This window comes from Scyliorhinus torazame, chromosome 14 (assembly GCF_047496885.1).
Source record: "Scyliorhinus torazame isolate Kashiwa2021f chromosome 14, sScyTor2.1, whole genome shotgun sequence".
Taxonomy (NCBI): domain Eukaryota; kingdom Metazoa; phylum Chordata; class Chondrichthyes; order Carcharhiniformes; family Scyliorhinidae; genus Scyliorhinus; species Scyliorhinus torazame.
In genome coordinates this window covers 190,612,387-190,627,287 of record NC_092720.1, presented here as the reverse complement: position 1 = coordinate 190,627,287, position 14,901 = coordinate 190,612,387, and the positions used below count along the sequence as shown (strand labels likewise).

Below are 14,901 nucleotides of genomic sequence, written 5' to 3'. Positions count from 1 at the left end.
CAGTCTGTCAGTGTCTCTCTCGATCTCCAGTCTGGCGGTGTCTCTCTCGATCTCCAGTCTGTCAGTGTCTCTCTCGATCTCCAGTCTGTCGGTGTCTCTCTCGATCTCCAGTCTGTCGGTGTCTCTCTCACTCGATCTCCAGTCTGTCGGTGTCTCTCTCGATCTCCAGTCTGTCGGTGTCTCTCTCTCGATCTCCAGTCTGTCAGTGTCTCTCTCGATCTCCAGTCTGTCGGTGTCTCTCTCTTTCGATCTCCCGTCTGTCAGTATCTCTCTCTCGATCTCCAGTCTGTCAGTGTCTCCCTCGATCTCCAGTCTGTCGGTGTCTCTCTCGATCTCCGGTCTGTCGGTGTCTCTCTCGATCTCCAGTCTGTCAGTGTCTCCCTCGATCTCCAGTCTGTCAGTGTCTCTCTCGATCTCCAGTCTGTCGGTGTCTCTCTCACTCGATCTCCAGTCTGTCGGTGTCTCTCTCGATCTCCAGTCTGTCGGTGTCTCTCTCTCGATCTCCAGTCTGTCAGTGTCTCTCTCGATCTCCAGTCTGTCGGTGTCTCTCTCTCGATCTACAGTCTGTCGGTGTCTCTCTCTCGATCTCCAGTCTGTCGGTGTCTCTCTCTCGATCTCCAGTCTGTCAGTGTCTCTCTCGATCTCCAGTCTGTCAGTGTCTCTCTCGATCTCCAGTCTGTCGGTGTCTCTCTCTCGATCTCCAGTCTGTCAGTGTCTCTCTCGATCTCCAGTCTGTCGGTGTCTCTCTCTCGATCTCCAGTCTGTCGGTGTCTCTCTCTCGATCTCCAGTCTGTCAGTGTCTCTCTCGATCTCCAGTCTGTCGGTGTCTCTCTCTCTCGATCTACAGTCTGTCGGTGTCTCTCTCGATCTCCAGTCTGTCAGTGTCTCTCTCGATCTCCAGTCTGTCGGTGTCTCTCTCTCTCGATCTCCAGTCTGTCAGTGTCTCTCTCGATCTCCAGTCTGGCGGTGTCTCTCTCGATCTCCAGTCTGTCAGTGTCTCTCTCGATCTCCAGTCTGTCGGTGTCTCTCTCTCGATCTCCAGTCTGTCAGTGTCTCTCTCGATCTCCAGTCTGTCAGTGTCTCTCTCGATCTCCAGTCTGTCGGTGTCTCTCTCTCGATCTCCAGTCTGTCAGTGTCTCTCTCGATCTCCAGTCTGTCGGTGTCTCTCTCACTCGATCTCCAGTCTGTCGGTGTCTCTCTCGATCTCCAGTCTGTCGGTGTCTCTCTCACTCGATCTCCAGTCTTTCAGTGTTTCTCTCTCGATCTCCAGTCTGTCGGTGTCTCTCTCTCGATCTCCAGTCTGTCAGTGTCTCTCTCGATCTCCAGTCTGTCAGTGTTTCTCTCTTGATCTCCAGTCTGTCGGTGTCTCTCTCTCTCGATCTCCAGTCTGTCGGTGTCTCTCTCGATCTCCAGTCTGTCGGTGTCTCTCTCGATCTCCAGTCTGTCGGTGTCTCTCTCAATCTCCATTCTGTCGGTGTCTCTCTCGATCTCCAGTCTGTCGGTGTCTCTCTCGATCTCTAGCCTGTCGGTGTCTCTCTCGATCTCTAGTCTGTCGGTGTCTCTCTCGATCTCCAGTCTGTCGGTGTCTCTCTCGATCTCCAGTCTGTCGGTGTCTCTCTCGATATCCAGTCTGTCGGTGTCTCTCTCTCGATCTCCAGTCTGTCGGTGTCTCTCTCTCTCGATCTCCAGTCTGTCGGTGTCTCTCTCTCGATCCACAGTCTGTCGGTGTCTCTCTCTCGATCTCCAGTCTGTCGGTGTCTGTCGATCTCCAGTCTGTCAGTGTCTCTCTCTCTCGATCTCCAGTCTGTCGGTGTCTCTCTCTCGATCTCCAGTCTGTCGGTGTCTCTCTCGATCTCCAGTCTGTCAGTGTCTCTCTCGATCTCCAGTCTGTCGGTGTCTCTCTCTCGATCTCCAGTCTGTCGGTGTCTCTCGCGATCTCCAGTCTGTCAGTATCTCTCTCTCGATCTCCAGTTTGTCTGTGTCTCTCTCGATCTCCAGTCTGTCGGTGTCTCTCTCTCGATCTCCAGTCTGTCAGTGTCTCTCTCTCGATCTCCAGTCTGTCGGTGTCTCTCTCTCTCGATCTCCAGTCTGTCGGTGTCTCTCTCACTCGATATCCAGTCTGTCGGTGTCTCTCTCGATCTCCAGTCTGTCAGTGTCTCTGTCGATCTCCAGTCTGTCGGTGTCTCTCTCGATCTCCAGTCTGTCGGTGTCTCTCTCTCGATCTCCAGTCTGTCAGTGTCTCTCTCGATCTCCAGTCTGTCGGTGTCTCTCTCTTTCGATCTCCAGTCTGTCAGTATCTCTCTCTCGATCTCCAGTCTGTCAGTGTCTCCCTCGATCTCCAGTCTGTCGGTGTCTCTCTCGATCTCCAGTCTGTCAGTGTCTCTCTCTCGATCTCCAGTCTGTCGGTGTCTCTCTCTCGATCTCCAGTCTGTCGGTGTCTCTCTCTCGATCTCCAGTCTGTCAGTGTCTCTCTCGATCTCCAGTCTGTCAGTGTCTCTCTCGATCTCCAGTCTGTCGGTGTCTCTCTCTCGATCTCCAGTCTGTCAGTGTCTCTCTCGATCTCCAGTCTGTCGGTGTCTCTCTCTCGATCTCCAGTCTGTCGGTGTCTCTCTCTCGATCTCCAGTCTGTCAGTGTCTCTCTCGATCTCCAGTCTGTCGGTGTCTCTCTCTCTCGATCTCCAGTCTGGCGGTGTCTCTCTCGATCTCCAGTCTGTCAGTGTCTCTCTCGATCTCCAGTCTGTCGGTGTCTCTCTCTCTCGATCTCCAGTCTGTCAGTGTCTCTCTCGATCTCCAGTCTGGCGGTGTCTCTCTCGATCTCCAGTCTGTCAGTGTCTCTCTCGATCTCCAGTCTGTCGGTGTCTCTCTCGATCTCCAGTCTGTCGGTGTCTCTCTCACTCGATCTCCAGTCTGTCGGTGTCTCTCTCGATCTCCAGTCTGTCGGTGTCTCTCTCACTCGATCTCCAGTCTGTCAGTGTCTCTCTCGATCTCCAGTCTGTCAGTGTTTCTCTCTTGATCTCCAGTCTGTCGGTGTCTCTCTCTCTCGATCTCCAGTCTGTCGGTGTCTCTCTCGATCTCCAGTCTGTCGGTGTCTCTCTCGATCTCCAGTCTGTCGGTGTCTCTCTCGATCTCCAGTCTGTCGGTGTCTCTCTCGATCTCTAGTCTGTCGGTGTCTCTCTCGATCTCTAGTCTGTCGGTGTCTCTCTCGATCTCCAGTCTGTCGGTGTCTCTATCGATCTCCAGTCTGTCGGTGTCTCTCTCGATCTCCAGTCTGTCGGTGTCTCTCTCGATCTCCAGTCTGTCGGTGTCTCTCTCTCGATCTCCAGTCTGTCGGTGTCTCTCTCGATCTCCAGTCTGTCGGTGTCTCTCTCTCTCGATCTCCAGTCTGTCGGTGTCTCTCTCTCGATCTCCAGTCTGTCGGTGTCTCTCTCGATCTCTAGTCTGTCGGTGTCTCTCTCGATCTCCAGTCTGTCGGTGTCTCTCTCGATCTCCAGTCTGTCGGTGTCTCTCTCGATCTCCAGTCTGTCGGTGTCTCTCTCGATATCCAGTCTGTCGGTGTCTCTCTCTCGATCTCCAGTCTGTCGGTGTCTCTCTCGATCTCCAGTCTGTCGGTGTCTCTCTCTCTCGATCTCCAGTCTGTCGGTGTCTCTCTCTCGATCTCCAGTCTGTCGGTGTCTCTCTCTCGATCTCCAGTCTGTCGGTGTCTCTCTCTCGATCTCCAGTCTGTCAGCGTCTCTCTCTCGATCTCCAGTCTGTCAGTGTCACTCTCTCGATCTCCAGTATGTCGGTGTCTCTCTCGAACTCCAGTCTGTCGGTGTCTCTCTCTCGATCTCCAGTCTGTCGGTGTCTCTCTCGATCTCCCGTCTGTCAGCATCTCTCTCTCGATCTCCAGTCTGTCGGTGTCTCTCTCTCTCGATCTCCCGTCTGTCGGTGTCTCTCTCGATCTCCAGTCTGTCGGTGTCTCTCTCTCGATCTCCAGTCTGTCAGTGTCTCTCTCGATCTCCAGTCTGTCGGTGTCTCTCTCGATCTCCAGTCTGTCGGTGTCTCTCTCTCGATCTCCAGTCTGTCAGTGTCTCTCTCGATCTCCAGTCTGTCGGTGTCTCTCTCTCGATCTCCAGTCTGTCGGTGTCTCTCTCTCGATCTCCAGTCTGTCAGTGTCTCTCTCGATCTCCAGTCTGTCGGTGTCTCTTTCTCTCGATCTACAGTCTGTCGGTGTCTCTCTCGATCTCCAGTCTGTCAGTGTCTCTCTCGATCTCCAGTCTGTCGGTGTCTCTCTCTCTCGATCTCCAGTCTGTCAGTGTCTCTCTCGATCTCCAGTCTGGCGGTGTCTCTCTCGATCTCCAGTCTGTCAGTGTCTCTCTCGATCTCCAGTCTGTCGGTGTCTCTCTCGATCTCCAGTCTGTCGGTGTCTCTCTCTCGATCTCCAGTCTGTCAGTGTCTCTCTCGATCTCCAGTCTGTCGGTGTCTCTCTCTCGATCTCCAGTCTGTCGGTGTCTCTCTCTCGATCTCCAGTCTGTCAGTGTCTCTCTCGATCTCCAGTCTGTCGGTGTCTCTTTCTCTCGATCTACAGTCTGTCGGTGTCTCTCTCGATCTCCAGTCTGTCAGTGTCTCTCTCGATCTCCAGTCTGTCGGTGTCTCTCTCTCTCGATCTCCAGTCTGTCAGTGTCTCTCTCGATCTCCAGTCTGGCGGTGTCTCTCTCGATCTCCAGTCTGTCAGTGTCTCTCTCGATCTCCAGTCTGTCGGTGTCTCTCTCGATCTCCAGTCTGTCGGTGTCTCTCTCACTCGATCTCCAGTCTGTCGGTGTCTCTCTCGATCTCCAGTCTGTCGGTGTCTCTCTCTCGATCTCCAGTCTGTCAGTGTCTCTCTCGATCTCCAGTCTGTCGGTGTCTCTCTCTTTCGATCTCCCGTCTGTCAGTATCTCTCTCTCGATCTCCAGTCTGTCAGTGTCTCCCTCGATCTCCAGTCTGTCGGTGTCTCTCTCGATCTCCGGTCTGTCGGTGTCTCTCTCGATCTCCAGTCTGTCAGTGTCTCCCTCGATCTCCCGTCTGCCAGTGTCTCTCTCGATCTCCAGTCTGTCGGTGTCTCTCTCACTCGATCTCCAGTCTGTCGGTGTCTCTCTCGATCTCCAGTCTGTCGGTGTCTCTCTCTCGATCTCCAGTCTGTCAGTGTCTCTCTCGATCTCCAGTCTGTCGGTGTCTCTCTCTTTCGATCTCCAGTCTGTCAGTATCTCTCTCTCGATCTCCAGTCTGTCAGTGTCTCCCTCGATCTCCAGTCTGTCGGTGTCTCTCTCGATCTCCAGTCTGTCAGTGTCTCTCTCTCGATCTCCAGTCTGTCGGTGTCTCTCTCTCGATCTCTAGTCTGTCGGTGTCTCTCTCTCGATCTCCAGTCTGTCAGTGTCTCTCTCGATCTCCAGTCTGTCAGTGTCTCTCTCGATCTCCAGTCTGTCGGTGTCTCTCTCTCGATCTCCAGTCTGTCAGTGTCTCTCTCGATCTCCAGTCTGTCGGTGTCTCTCTCTCGATCTCCAGTCTGTCGGTGTCTCTCTCTCGATCTCCAGTCTGTCAGTGTCTCTCTCGATCTCCAGTCTGTCGGTGTCTCTCTCTCTCGATCTACAGTCTTTCGGTGTGTCTCTCGATCTCCAGTCTGTCAGTGTCTCTCTCGATCTCCAGTCTGTCGGTGTCTCTCTCTCTCGATCTCCAGTCTGTCAGTGTCTCTCTCGATCTCCAGTCTGGCGGTGTCTCTCTCGATCTCCAGTCTGTCAGTGTCTCTCTCGATCTCCAGTCTGTCGGTGTCTCTCTCTCGATCTCCAGTCTGTCAGTGTCTCTCTCGATCTCCAGTCTGTCAGTGTCTCTCTCGATCTCCAGTCTGTCGGTGTCTCTCTCTCGATCTCCAGTCTGTCAGTGTCTCTCTCGATCTCCAGTCTGTCGGTGTCTCTCTCACTCGATCTCCAGTCTGTCGGTGTCTCTCTCGATCTCCAGTCTGTCGGTGTCTCTCTCACTCGATCTCCAGTCTGTCAGTGTTTCTCTCTCGATCTCCAGTCTGTCGGTGTCTCTCTCTCGATCTCCAGTCTGTCAGTGTCTCTCTCGATCTCCAGTCTGTCAGTGTTTCTCTCTTGATCTCCAGTCTGTCGGTGTCTCTCTCGATCTCCAGTCTGTCGGTGTCTCTCTCAATCTCCAGTCTGTCGGTGTCTCTCTCGATCTCCAGTCTGTCGGTGTCTCTCTCGATCTCCATTCTGTCGGTGTCTCTCTCGATCTCCAGTCTGTCGGTGTCTCTCTCGATCTCTAGCCTGTCGGTGTCTCTCTCGATCTCTAGTCTGTCGGTGTCTCTCTCGATCTCCAGTCTGTCGGTGTCTCTCTCGATCTCCAGTCTGTCGGTGTCTCTCTCGATATCCAGTCTGTCGGTGTCTCTCTCTCGATCTCCAGTCTGTCGGTGTCTCTCTCTCTCGATCTCCAGTCTGTCGGTGTCTCTCTCTCGATCCACAGTCTGTCGGTGTCTCTCTCTCGATCTCCAGTCTGTCGGTGTCTGTCGATCTCCAGTCTGTCAGTGTCTCTCTCTCTCGATCTCCAGTCTGTCGGTGTCTCTCTCTCGATCTCCAGTCTGTCGGTGTCTCTCTCGATCTCCAGTCTGTCGGTGTCTCTCTCTCGATCTCCAGTCTGTCGGTGTCTCTCGCGATCTCCAGTCTGTCAGTATCTCTCTCTCGATCTCCAGTTTGTCAGTGTCTCTCTCGATCTCCAGTCTGTCGGTGTCTCTCTCTCGATCTCCAGTCTGTCAGTGTCTCTCTCTCGATCTCCAGTCTGTCGGTGTCTCTCTCTCTCGATCTCCAGTCTGTCGGTGTCTCTCTCACTCGATATCCAGTCTGTCGGTGTCTCTCTCGATCTCCAGTCTGTCAGTGTCTCTGTCGATCTCCAGTCTGTCGGTGTCTCTCTCGATCTCCAGTCTGTCGGTGTCTCTCTCTCGATCTCCAGTCTGTCAGTGTCTCTCTCGATCTCCAGTCTGTCGGTGTCTCTCTCTTTCGATCTCCAGTCTGTCAGTATCTCTCTCTCGATCTCCAGTCTGTCAGTGTCTCCCTCGATCTCCAGTCTGTCGGTGTCTCTCTCGATCTCCAGTCTGTCAGTGTCTCTCTCTCGATCTCCAGTCTGTCGGTGTCTCTCTCTCGATCTCCAGTCTGTCGGTGTCTCTCTCTCGATCTCCAGTCTGTCAGTGTCTCTCTCGATCTCCAGTCTGTCAGTGTCTCTCTCGATCTCCAGTCTGTCGGTGTCTCTCTCTCGATCTCCAGTCTGTCAGTGTCTCTCTCGATCTCCAGTCTGTCGGTGTCTCTCTCTCGATCTCCAGTCTGTCGGTGTCTCTCTCTCGATCTCCAGTCTGTCAGTGTCTCTCTCGATCTCCAGTCTGTCGGTGTCTCTCTCTCTCGATCTCCAGTCTGTCGGTGTCTCTCTCGATCTCCAGTCTGTCGGTGTCTCTCTCTCGATCTCCAGTCTGTCAGTGTCTCTCTCGATCTCCAGTCTGTCGGTGTCTCTCTCTCGATCTCCAGTCTGTCGGTGTCTCTCTCTCGATCTCCAGTCTGTCAGTGTCTCTCTCGATCTCCAGTCTGTCGGTGTCTCTTTCTCTCGATCTACAGTCTGTCGGTGTCTCTCTCGATCTCCAGTCTGTCAGTGTCTCTCTCGATCTCCAGTCTGTCGGTGTCTCTCTCTCTCGATCTCCAGTCTGTCAGTGTCTCTCTCGATCTCCAGTCTGGCGGTGTCTCTCTCGATCTCCAGTCTGTCAGTGTCTCTCTCGATCTCCAGTCTGTCGGTGTCTCTCTCGATCTCCAGTCTGTCGGTGTCTCTCTCACTCGATCTCCAGTCTGTCGGTGTCTCTCTCGATCTCCAGTCTGTCGGTGTCTCTCTCTCGATCTCCAGTCTGTCAGTGTCTCTCTCGATCTCCAGTCTGTCGGTGTCTCTCTCTTTCGATCTCCCGTCTGTCAGTATCTCTCTCTCGATCTCCAGTCTGTCAGTGTCTCCCTCGATCTCCAGTCTGTCGGTGTCTCTCTCGATCTCCGGTCTGTCGGTGTCTCTCTCGATCTCCAGTCTGTCAGTGTCTCCCTCGATCTCCCGTCTGCCAGTGTCTCTCTCGATCTCCAGTCTGTCGGTGTCTCTCTCACTCGATCTCCAGTCTGTCGGTGTCTCTCTCGATCTCCAGTCTGTCGGTGTCTCTCTCTCGATCTCCAGTCTGTCAGTGTCTCTCTCGATCTCCAGTCTGTCGGTGTCTCTCTCTTTCGATCTCCAGTCTGTCAGTATCTCTCTCTCGATCTCCAGTCTGTCAGTGTCTCCCTCGATCTCCAGTCTGTCGGTGTCTCTCTCGATCTCCAGTCTGTCAGTGTCTCTCTCTCGATCTCCAGTCTGTCGGTGTCTCTCTCTCGATCTCCAGTCTGTCGGTGTCTCTCTCTCGATCTCCAGTCTGTCAGTGTCTCTCTCGATCTCCAGTCTGTCAGTGTCTCTCTCGATCTCCAGTCTGTCGGTGTCTCTCTCTCGATCTCCAGTCTGTCAGTGTCTCTCTCGATCTCCAGTCTGTCGGTGTCTCTCTCTCGATCTCCAGTCTGTCGGTGTCTCTCTCTCGATCTCCAGTCTGTCAGTGTCTCTCTCGATCTCCAGTCTGTCGGTGTCTCTCTCTCTCGATCTACAGTCTTTCGGTGTGTCTCTCGATCTCCAGTCTGTCAGTGTCTCTCTCGATCTCCAGTCTGTCGGTGTCTCTCTCTCTCGATCTCCAGTCTGTCAGTGTCTCTCTCGATCTCCAGTCTGGCGGTGTCTCTCTCGATCTCCAGTCTGTCAGTGTCTCTCTCGATCTCCAGTCTGTCGGTGTCTCTCTCTCGATCTCCAGTCTGTCAGTGTCTCTCTCGATCTCCAGTCTGTCAGTGTCTCTCTCGATCTCCAGTCTGTCGGTGTCTCTCTCTCGATCTCCAGTCTGTCAGTGTCTCTCTCGACCTCCAGTCTGTCGGTGTCTCTCTCACTCGATCTCCAGTCTGTCGGTGTCTCTCTCGATCTCCAGTCTGTCGGTGTCTCTCTCACTCGATCTCCAGTCTGTCAGTGTTTCTCTCTCGATCTCCAGTCTGTCGGTGTCTCTCTCTCGATCTCCAGTCTGTCAGTGTCTCTCTCGATCTCCAGTCTGTCAGTGTTTCTCTCTTGATCTCCAGTCTGTCGGTGTCTCTCTCTCTCGATCTCCAGTCTGTCGGTGTCTCTCTCGATCTCCAGTCTGTCGGTGTCTCTCTCGATCTCCAGTCTGTCGGTGTCTCTCTCAATCTCCAGTCTGTCGGTGTCTCTCTCGATCTCCAGTCTGTCGGTGTCTCTCTCAATCTCCATTCTGTCGGTGTCTCTCTCGATCTCCAGTCTGTCGGTGTCTCTCTCGATCTCTAGCCTGTCGGTGTCTCTCTCGATCTCTAGTCTGTCGGTGTCTCTCTCGATCTCCAGTCTGTCGGTGTCTCTCTCGATCTCCAGTCTGTCGGTGTCTCTCTCGATATCCAGTCTGTCGGTGTCTCTCTCTCGATCTCCAGTCTGTCGGTGTCTCTCTCTCTCGATCTCCAGTCTGTCGGTGTCTCTCTCTCGATCCACAGTCTGTCGGTGTCTCTCTCTCGATCTCCAGTCTGTCGGTGTCTGTCGATCTCCAGTCTGTCAGTGTCTCTCTCTCTCGATCTCCAGTCTGTCGGTGTCTCTCTCTCGATCTCCAGTCTGTCGGTGTCTCTCTCGATCTCCAGTCTGTCAGTGTCTCTCTCGATCTCCAGTCTGTCGGTGTCTCTCTCTCGATCTCCAGTCTGTCGGTGTCTCTCGCGATCTCCAGTCTGTCAGTATCTCTCTCTCGATCTCCAGTTTGTCAGTGTCTCTCTCGATCTCCAGTCTGTCGGTGTCTCTCTCTCGATCTCCAGTCTGTCAGTGTCTCTCTCTCGATCTCCAGTCTGTCGGTGTCTCTCTCTCTCGATCTCCAGTCTGTCAGTGTCTCTCTCACTCGATATCCAGTCTGTCGGTGTCTCTCTCTCTCGATCTCCAGTCTGTCGGTGTCTCTCTCACTCGATATCCAGTCTGTCGGTGTCTCTCTCGATCTCCAGTCTGTCAGTGTCTCTGTCGATCTCCAGTCTGTCGGTGTCTCTCTCGATCTCCAGTCTGTCGGTGTCTCTCTCTCGATCTCCAGTCTGTCAGTGTCTCTCTCGATCTCCAGTCTGTCGGTGTCTCTCTCTTTCGATCTCCAGTCTGTCAGTATCTCTCTCTCGATCTCCAGTCTGTCAGTGTCTCCCTCGATCTCCAGTCTGTCGGTGTCTCTCTCGATCTCCAGTCTGTCAGTGTCTCTCTCTCGATCTCCAGTCTGTCGGTGTCTCTCTCTCGATCTCCAGTCTGTCGGTGTCTCTCTCTCGATCTCCAGTCTGTCAGTGTCTCTCTCGATCTCCAGTCTGTCAGTGTCTCTCTCGATCTCCAGTCTGTCGGTGTCTCTCTCTCGATCTCCAGTCTGTCAGTGTCTCTCTCGATCTCCAGTCTGTCGGTGTCTCTCTCTCGATCTCCAGTCTGTCGGTGTCTCTCTCTCGATCTCCAGTCTGTCAGTGTCTCTCTCGATCTCCAGTCTGTCGGTGTCTCTCTCTCTCGATCTCCAGTCTGGCGGTGTCTCTCTCGATCTCCAGTCTGTCAGTGTCTCTCTCGATCTCCAGTCTGTCGGTGTCTCTCTCTCTCGATCTCCAGTCTGTCAGTGTCTCTCTCGATCTCCAGTCTGGCGGTGTCTCTCTCGATCTCCAGTCTGTCAGTGTCTCTCTCGATCTCCAGTCTGTCGGTGTCTCTCTCGATCTCCAGTCTGTCAGTGTCTCTCTCGATCTCCAGTCTGTCGGTGTCTCTCTCTCTCGATCTCCAGTCTGGCGGTGTCTCTCTCGATCTCCAGTCTGTCAGTGTCTCTCTCGATCTCCAGTCTGTCGGTGTCTCTCTCTCTCGATCTCCAGTCTGTCAGTGTCTCTCTCGATCTCCAGTCTGGCGGTGTCTCTCTCGATCTCCAGTCTGTCAGTGTCTCTCTCGATCTCCAGTCTGTCGGTGTCTCTCTCGATCTCCAGTCTGTCGGTGTCTCTCTCACTCGATCTCCAGTCTGTCGGTGTCTCTCTCGATCTCCAGTCTGTCGGTGTCTCTCTCACTCGATCTCCAGTCTGTCTGTGTTTCTCTCTCAATCTCCAGTCTGTCGGTGTCTCTCTCTCGATCTCCAGTCTGTCAGTGTCTCTCTCGATCTCCAGTCTGTCAGTGTTTCTCTCTTGATCTCCAGTCTGTCGGTGTCTCTCTCTCTCGATCTCCAGTCTGTCGGTGTCTCTCTCGATCTCCAGTCTGTCGGTGTCTCTCTCGATCTCCAGTCTGTCGGTGTCTCTCTCGATCTCCAGTCTGTCGGTGTCTCTCTCGATCTCTAGTCTGTCGGTGTCTCTCTCGATCTCTAGTCTGTCGGTGTCTCTCTCGATCTCCAGTCTGTCGGTGTCTCTCTCGATCTCCAGTCTGTCGGTGTCTCTCTCTCTCGATCTCCAGTCTGTCGGTGTCTCTCTCTCGATCTCCAGTCTGTCGGTGTCTCTCTCGATCTCTAGTCTGTCGGTGTCTCTCTCGATCTCCAGTCTGTCGGTGTCTCTCTCGATCTCCAGTCTGTCGGTGTCTCTCTCGATCTCCAGTCTGTCGGTGTCTCTCTCGATCTCCAGTCTGTCGGTGTCTCTCTCGATCTCCAGTCTGTCGGTGTCTCTCTCGATATCCAGTCTGTCGGTGTCTCTCTCTCGATCTCCAGTCTGTCGGTGTCTCTCTCGATCTCCAGTCTGTCGGTGTCTCTCTCTCTCGATCTCCAGTCTGTCGGTGTCTCTCTCTCTCGATCTCCAGTCTGTCGGTGTCTCTCTCTCGATCTCCAGTCTGTCGGTGTCTCTCTCTCGATCTCCAGTCTGTCGGTGTCTCTCTCTCGATCTCCAGTCTGTCGGTGTCTCTCTCTCGATCTCCAGTCTGTCGGTGTCTCTCTCTCGATCTCCAGTCTGTCAGCGTCTCTCTCTCGATCTCCAGTCTGTCAGTGTCACTCTCTCGATCTCCAGTATGTCGGTGTCTCTCTCGAACTCCAGTCTGTCGGTGTCTCTCTCTCGATCTCCAGTCTGTCGGTGTCTCTCTCGATCTCCCGTCTGTCAGCATCTCTCTCTCGATCTCCAGTCTGTCGGTGTCTCTCTCTCTCGATCTCCCGTCTGTCGGTGTCTCTCTCTCGATCTCCAGTCTGTCAGTGTCTCTCTCTCGATCTCCAGTCTGTCAGTGTCTCTCTCTCGATCTCCAGTCTGTCAGTGTCTCTCTCTCGATCTCCAGTCTGTCGGTGTCTCTCTCTCTCGATCTCTAGTCTGTCAGCATCTCTCTCTCGATCTCCAGTCTGTCAGTGTCTCTCTCTCGATCTCCAGTCTGTCGGTGTCTCTCTCGATCTCCCGTCTGTCACTGTCTCTCTCTCGATCTCCAGTCTGTCGGTGTCTCTCTCGATCTCCCGTCTGTCAGCATCTCTCTCTCGATCTCCAGTCTGTCCTGTCAGTGTCTCTCTCGATCTCCAGTCTGTCGGTGTCTCTCTCGATCTCCAGTCTGTCGGTGTCTCTCTCGATCTCCAGTCTGTCAGTGTCTCTCTCGATCTCCAGTCTGTCGGTGTCTCTCTCGATCTCCAGTCTGTCGGTGTCTCTCTCGATCTCCAGTCTGTTTGAACCTCTCTCTCGATTTCCAGTCTGTCGGTGTCTCTCTTGAGCTTCAGTCTGCCGGTATCTAACTATCTTTCTCTCTCTAATTCGCATTCCCTCTCTCAATCCCAAATGTGCTTGAAGCCTGGTTCAATTGGTGTATCAATTCCTTGACTGATCCCATTCTTTTGTATTCCCATTATTTTCCCCCCTTACCCTTCCTGCAGGTTGATGGAGTTGGAGTGACGGTGGGGGGAGGTGAGCAGCACGTGGACGTGGAGAGAGAATGCTGCGGCGGATCAATGTGATAGTCTGGGGGGTGCTGCTCTTCATCGGCTGGAACCTGCTCCTGCTCTTCTTCCTGCTGGGCCGCCCACCAGCCGGTGGCAACCCCGACCACGAGCAGCTGTCCCGCGAGGTGGTCAAGGTGGCCGAGGAGGTGGAGACGGAGCTGGAGAACCAGAAGATGCTCCTCCAGGAAATTCAGGAACACCGGGGCCTATGGCGGCGGGGAAAGGCGCCTGCGGCTCTGGCTGGGGGGAGCAGAGCCCCAGCTGGCGACCGCCAGGCCAGCGACGTGGTGCTCCCAGTGCTGGTGATCGGCTGTGACCGTCCCACCATCCGGCGGTGCCTGGACAAGCTGCTCCACTACCGGCCCTCCAAGGAGCTCTACCCCATCCTAGTGAGCCAGGACTGCGGCCATGAGGAGACAGCCAGGGTGATTGCCTCGTACGGCGACCAGGTGATGCACATCCGGCAGCCGGACCTATCCGACCTGCGGGTGCCGCCTGAGCACCGCAAGTTCCAGGGCTACTACAAGATCGCCCGGCACTACCGCTGGGCGCTCAACCAGGTCTTCCACACCTTCAAGTACCAGGCGGCCGTCATCGTGGAGGACGACCTGGAGGTGGCGCCCGACTTCTTTGAGTACTTCCGGGCTCTCTTCCCCCTGCTGCTGGAGGACCCCAGCCTCTGGTGCGCCTCGGCCTGGAATGACAACGGAAAGGAGCAGATGGTGGACACCCAGCAGCCCGAGGCCCTGTACCGCACCGACTTCTTCCCGGGCCTGGGCTGGATGCTGCTTAAAGCCACCTGGGAGGAGCTGGAGCCCAAGTGGCCCGGTGCCTTTTGGGACGACTGGATGCGCAGCCCAGCCCAACGCCGCGACCGCTCCTGCATCCGGCCCGAGGTCTCGCGCACCATGACCTTCGGCCGCAAGGGAGTCAGCAACGGGCAGTTCTTCGACCAGCACCTCAAGTTCATCAAGCTGAATGACCGCTTTGTGCCTTTCACCCAACTGGACCTGTCCTACCTCAAAAAGGAGCGCTACGACCTGGCCTTCCCCCAGCAGGTGTACGGCGTGCCGGCTGTGCGAGTGGAGGAGCTGCAGCGCAACGAGCAGGCTGGGCTGCGCCAGGTACGGGTCCAATACTCTACCCGGGATACTTTCAAAGCCTTCTCCAAAGCCCTGGGCGTCATGGACGACCTCAAGTCCGGTGTGCCCCGTGCTGGCTACCGTGGCATTGTCACCTTCATGTACCGTGGCCGCAGGGTCTACTTGGCACCCCCCAAAGACTGGACTGGCTACGACCCCTCCTGGAGTTAGCCCCGCGCCAACCTCCCTTCTGCCTCTTGTGCCCTTTAAGACATATTTTTTCAATAAGACCCCTCCCCCAAGCCCTCCATCTCTCTAAGCCAGCGAGCTGGCACAGAAGGGGGAATGCCTGGCAGCGAGATTGCTGGCTGGCCGTTAGAACCAGTGTGCTCTGCCCCCACCACGCCACTTTTGATTTCAGAGACTCGTTGCCCAGGAAAAGGAATCTGACTTAAGTCGATTTGGGACTGACCAAGCTGGCAGGGGAGGGAGAGGGAGAGGGCAGGGTGTCCCAGCGACCAATAACTAAGTGAGAACCTTATTTGTCCAAAATGGGGGAGAGGAGGGGGGGGGGGGGGGGGTTGGAGGTTCAGTGTTGACCTGATGGTTTTGGTTAGGAGGGGTGGGTGCGGGACGGTGATGGGTTGGGGTGGGTGCGGGACGGTGATAGGGTAGGTGCGGGACGGTGATGGGTTGGGGTTGGGGTGGGTGCGGGACGGTGATGGGTTGGGGTAGGTGCGGGATGCTGTTGGGGTGGGGGGAGGGGGTGATGGTGCAGTCACTGGCCACCTCGACTGTGACATTCCTTAACCACGAGAGCCCTGGACTGAAGAGGAAGCCAGAATTCCTCTGTACCGGCAAGCCCACAATCAG

General features: G+C 54.9%; 1 protein-coding gene across 6 annotated transcripts in view; it reads left to right on the top strand.

Moving 5' to 3' along the window:
• The window catches only part of mgat1a (alpha-1,3-mannosyl-glycoprotein 2-beta-N-acetylglucosaminyltransferase a), an 85,821-nt gene extending 71,232 nt beyond the window's left edge, over positions 1-14,589 (top strand). For all 6 annotated transcript variants that reach the window (XM_072475351.1, XM_072475354.1, XM_072475352.1 and 3 more), the window contains one exon: positions 12,881-14,589. In XM_072475351.1, the coding sequence (XP_072331452.1) occupies positions 12,940-14,259 (1,320 nt within the window). In that variant the 5' untranslated portion in view covers positions 12,881-12,939 and the 3' untranslated portion in view covers positions 14,260-14,589. The remainder of the gene's footprint in view (positions 1-12,880) is intronic.
• The last annotated feature ends 312 nt before the right edge of the window (positions 14,590-14,901 follow it).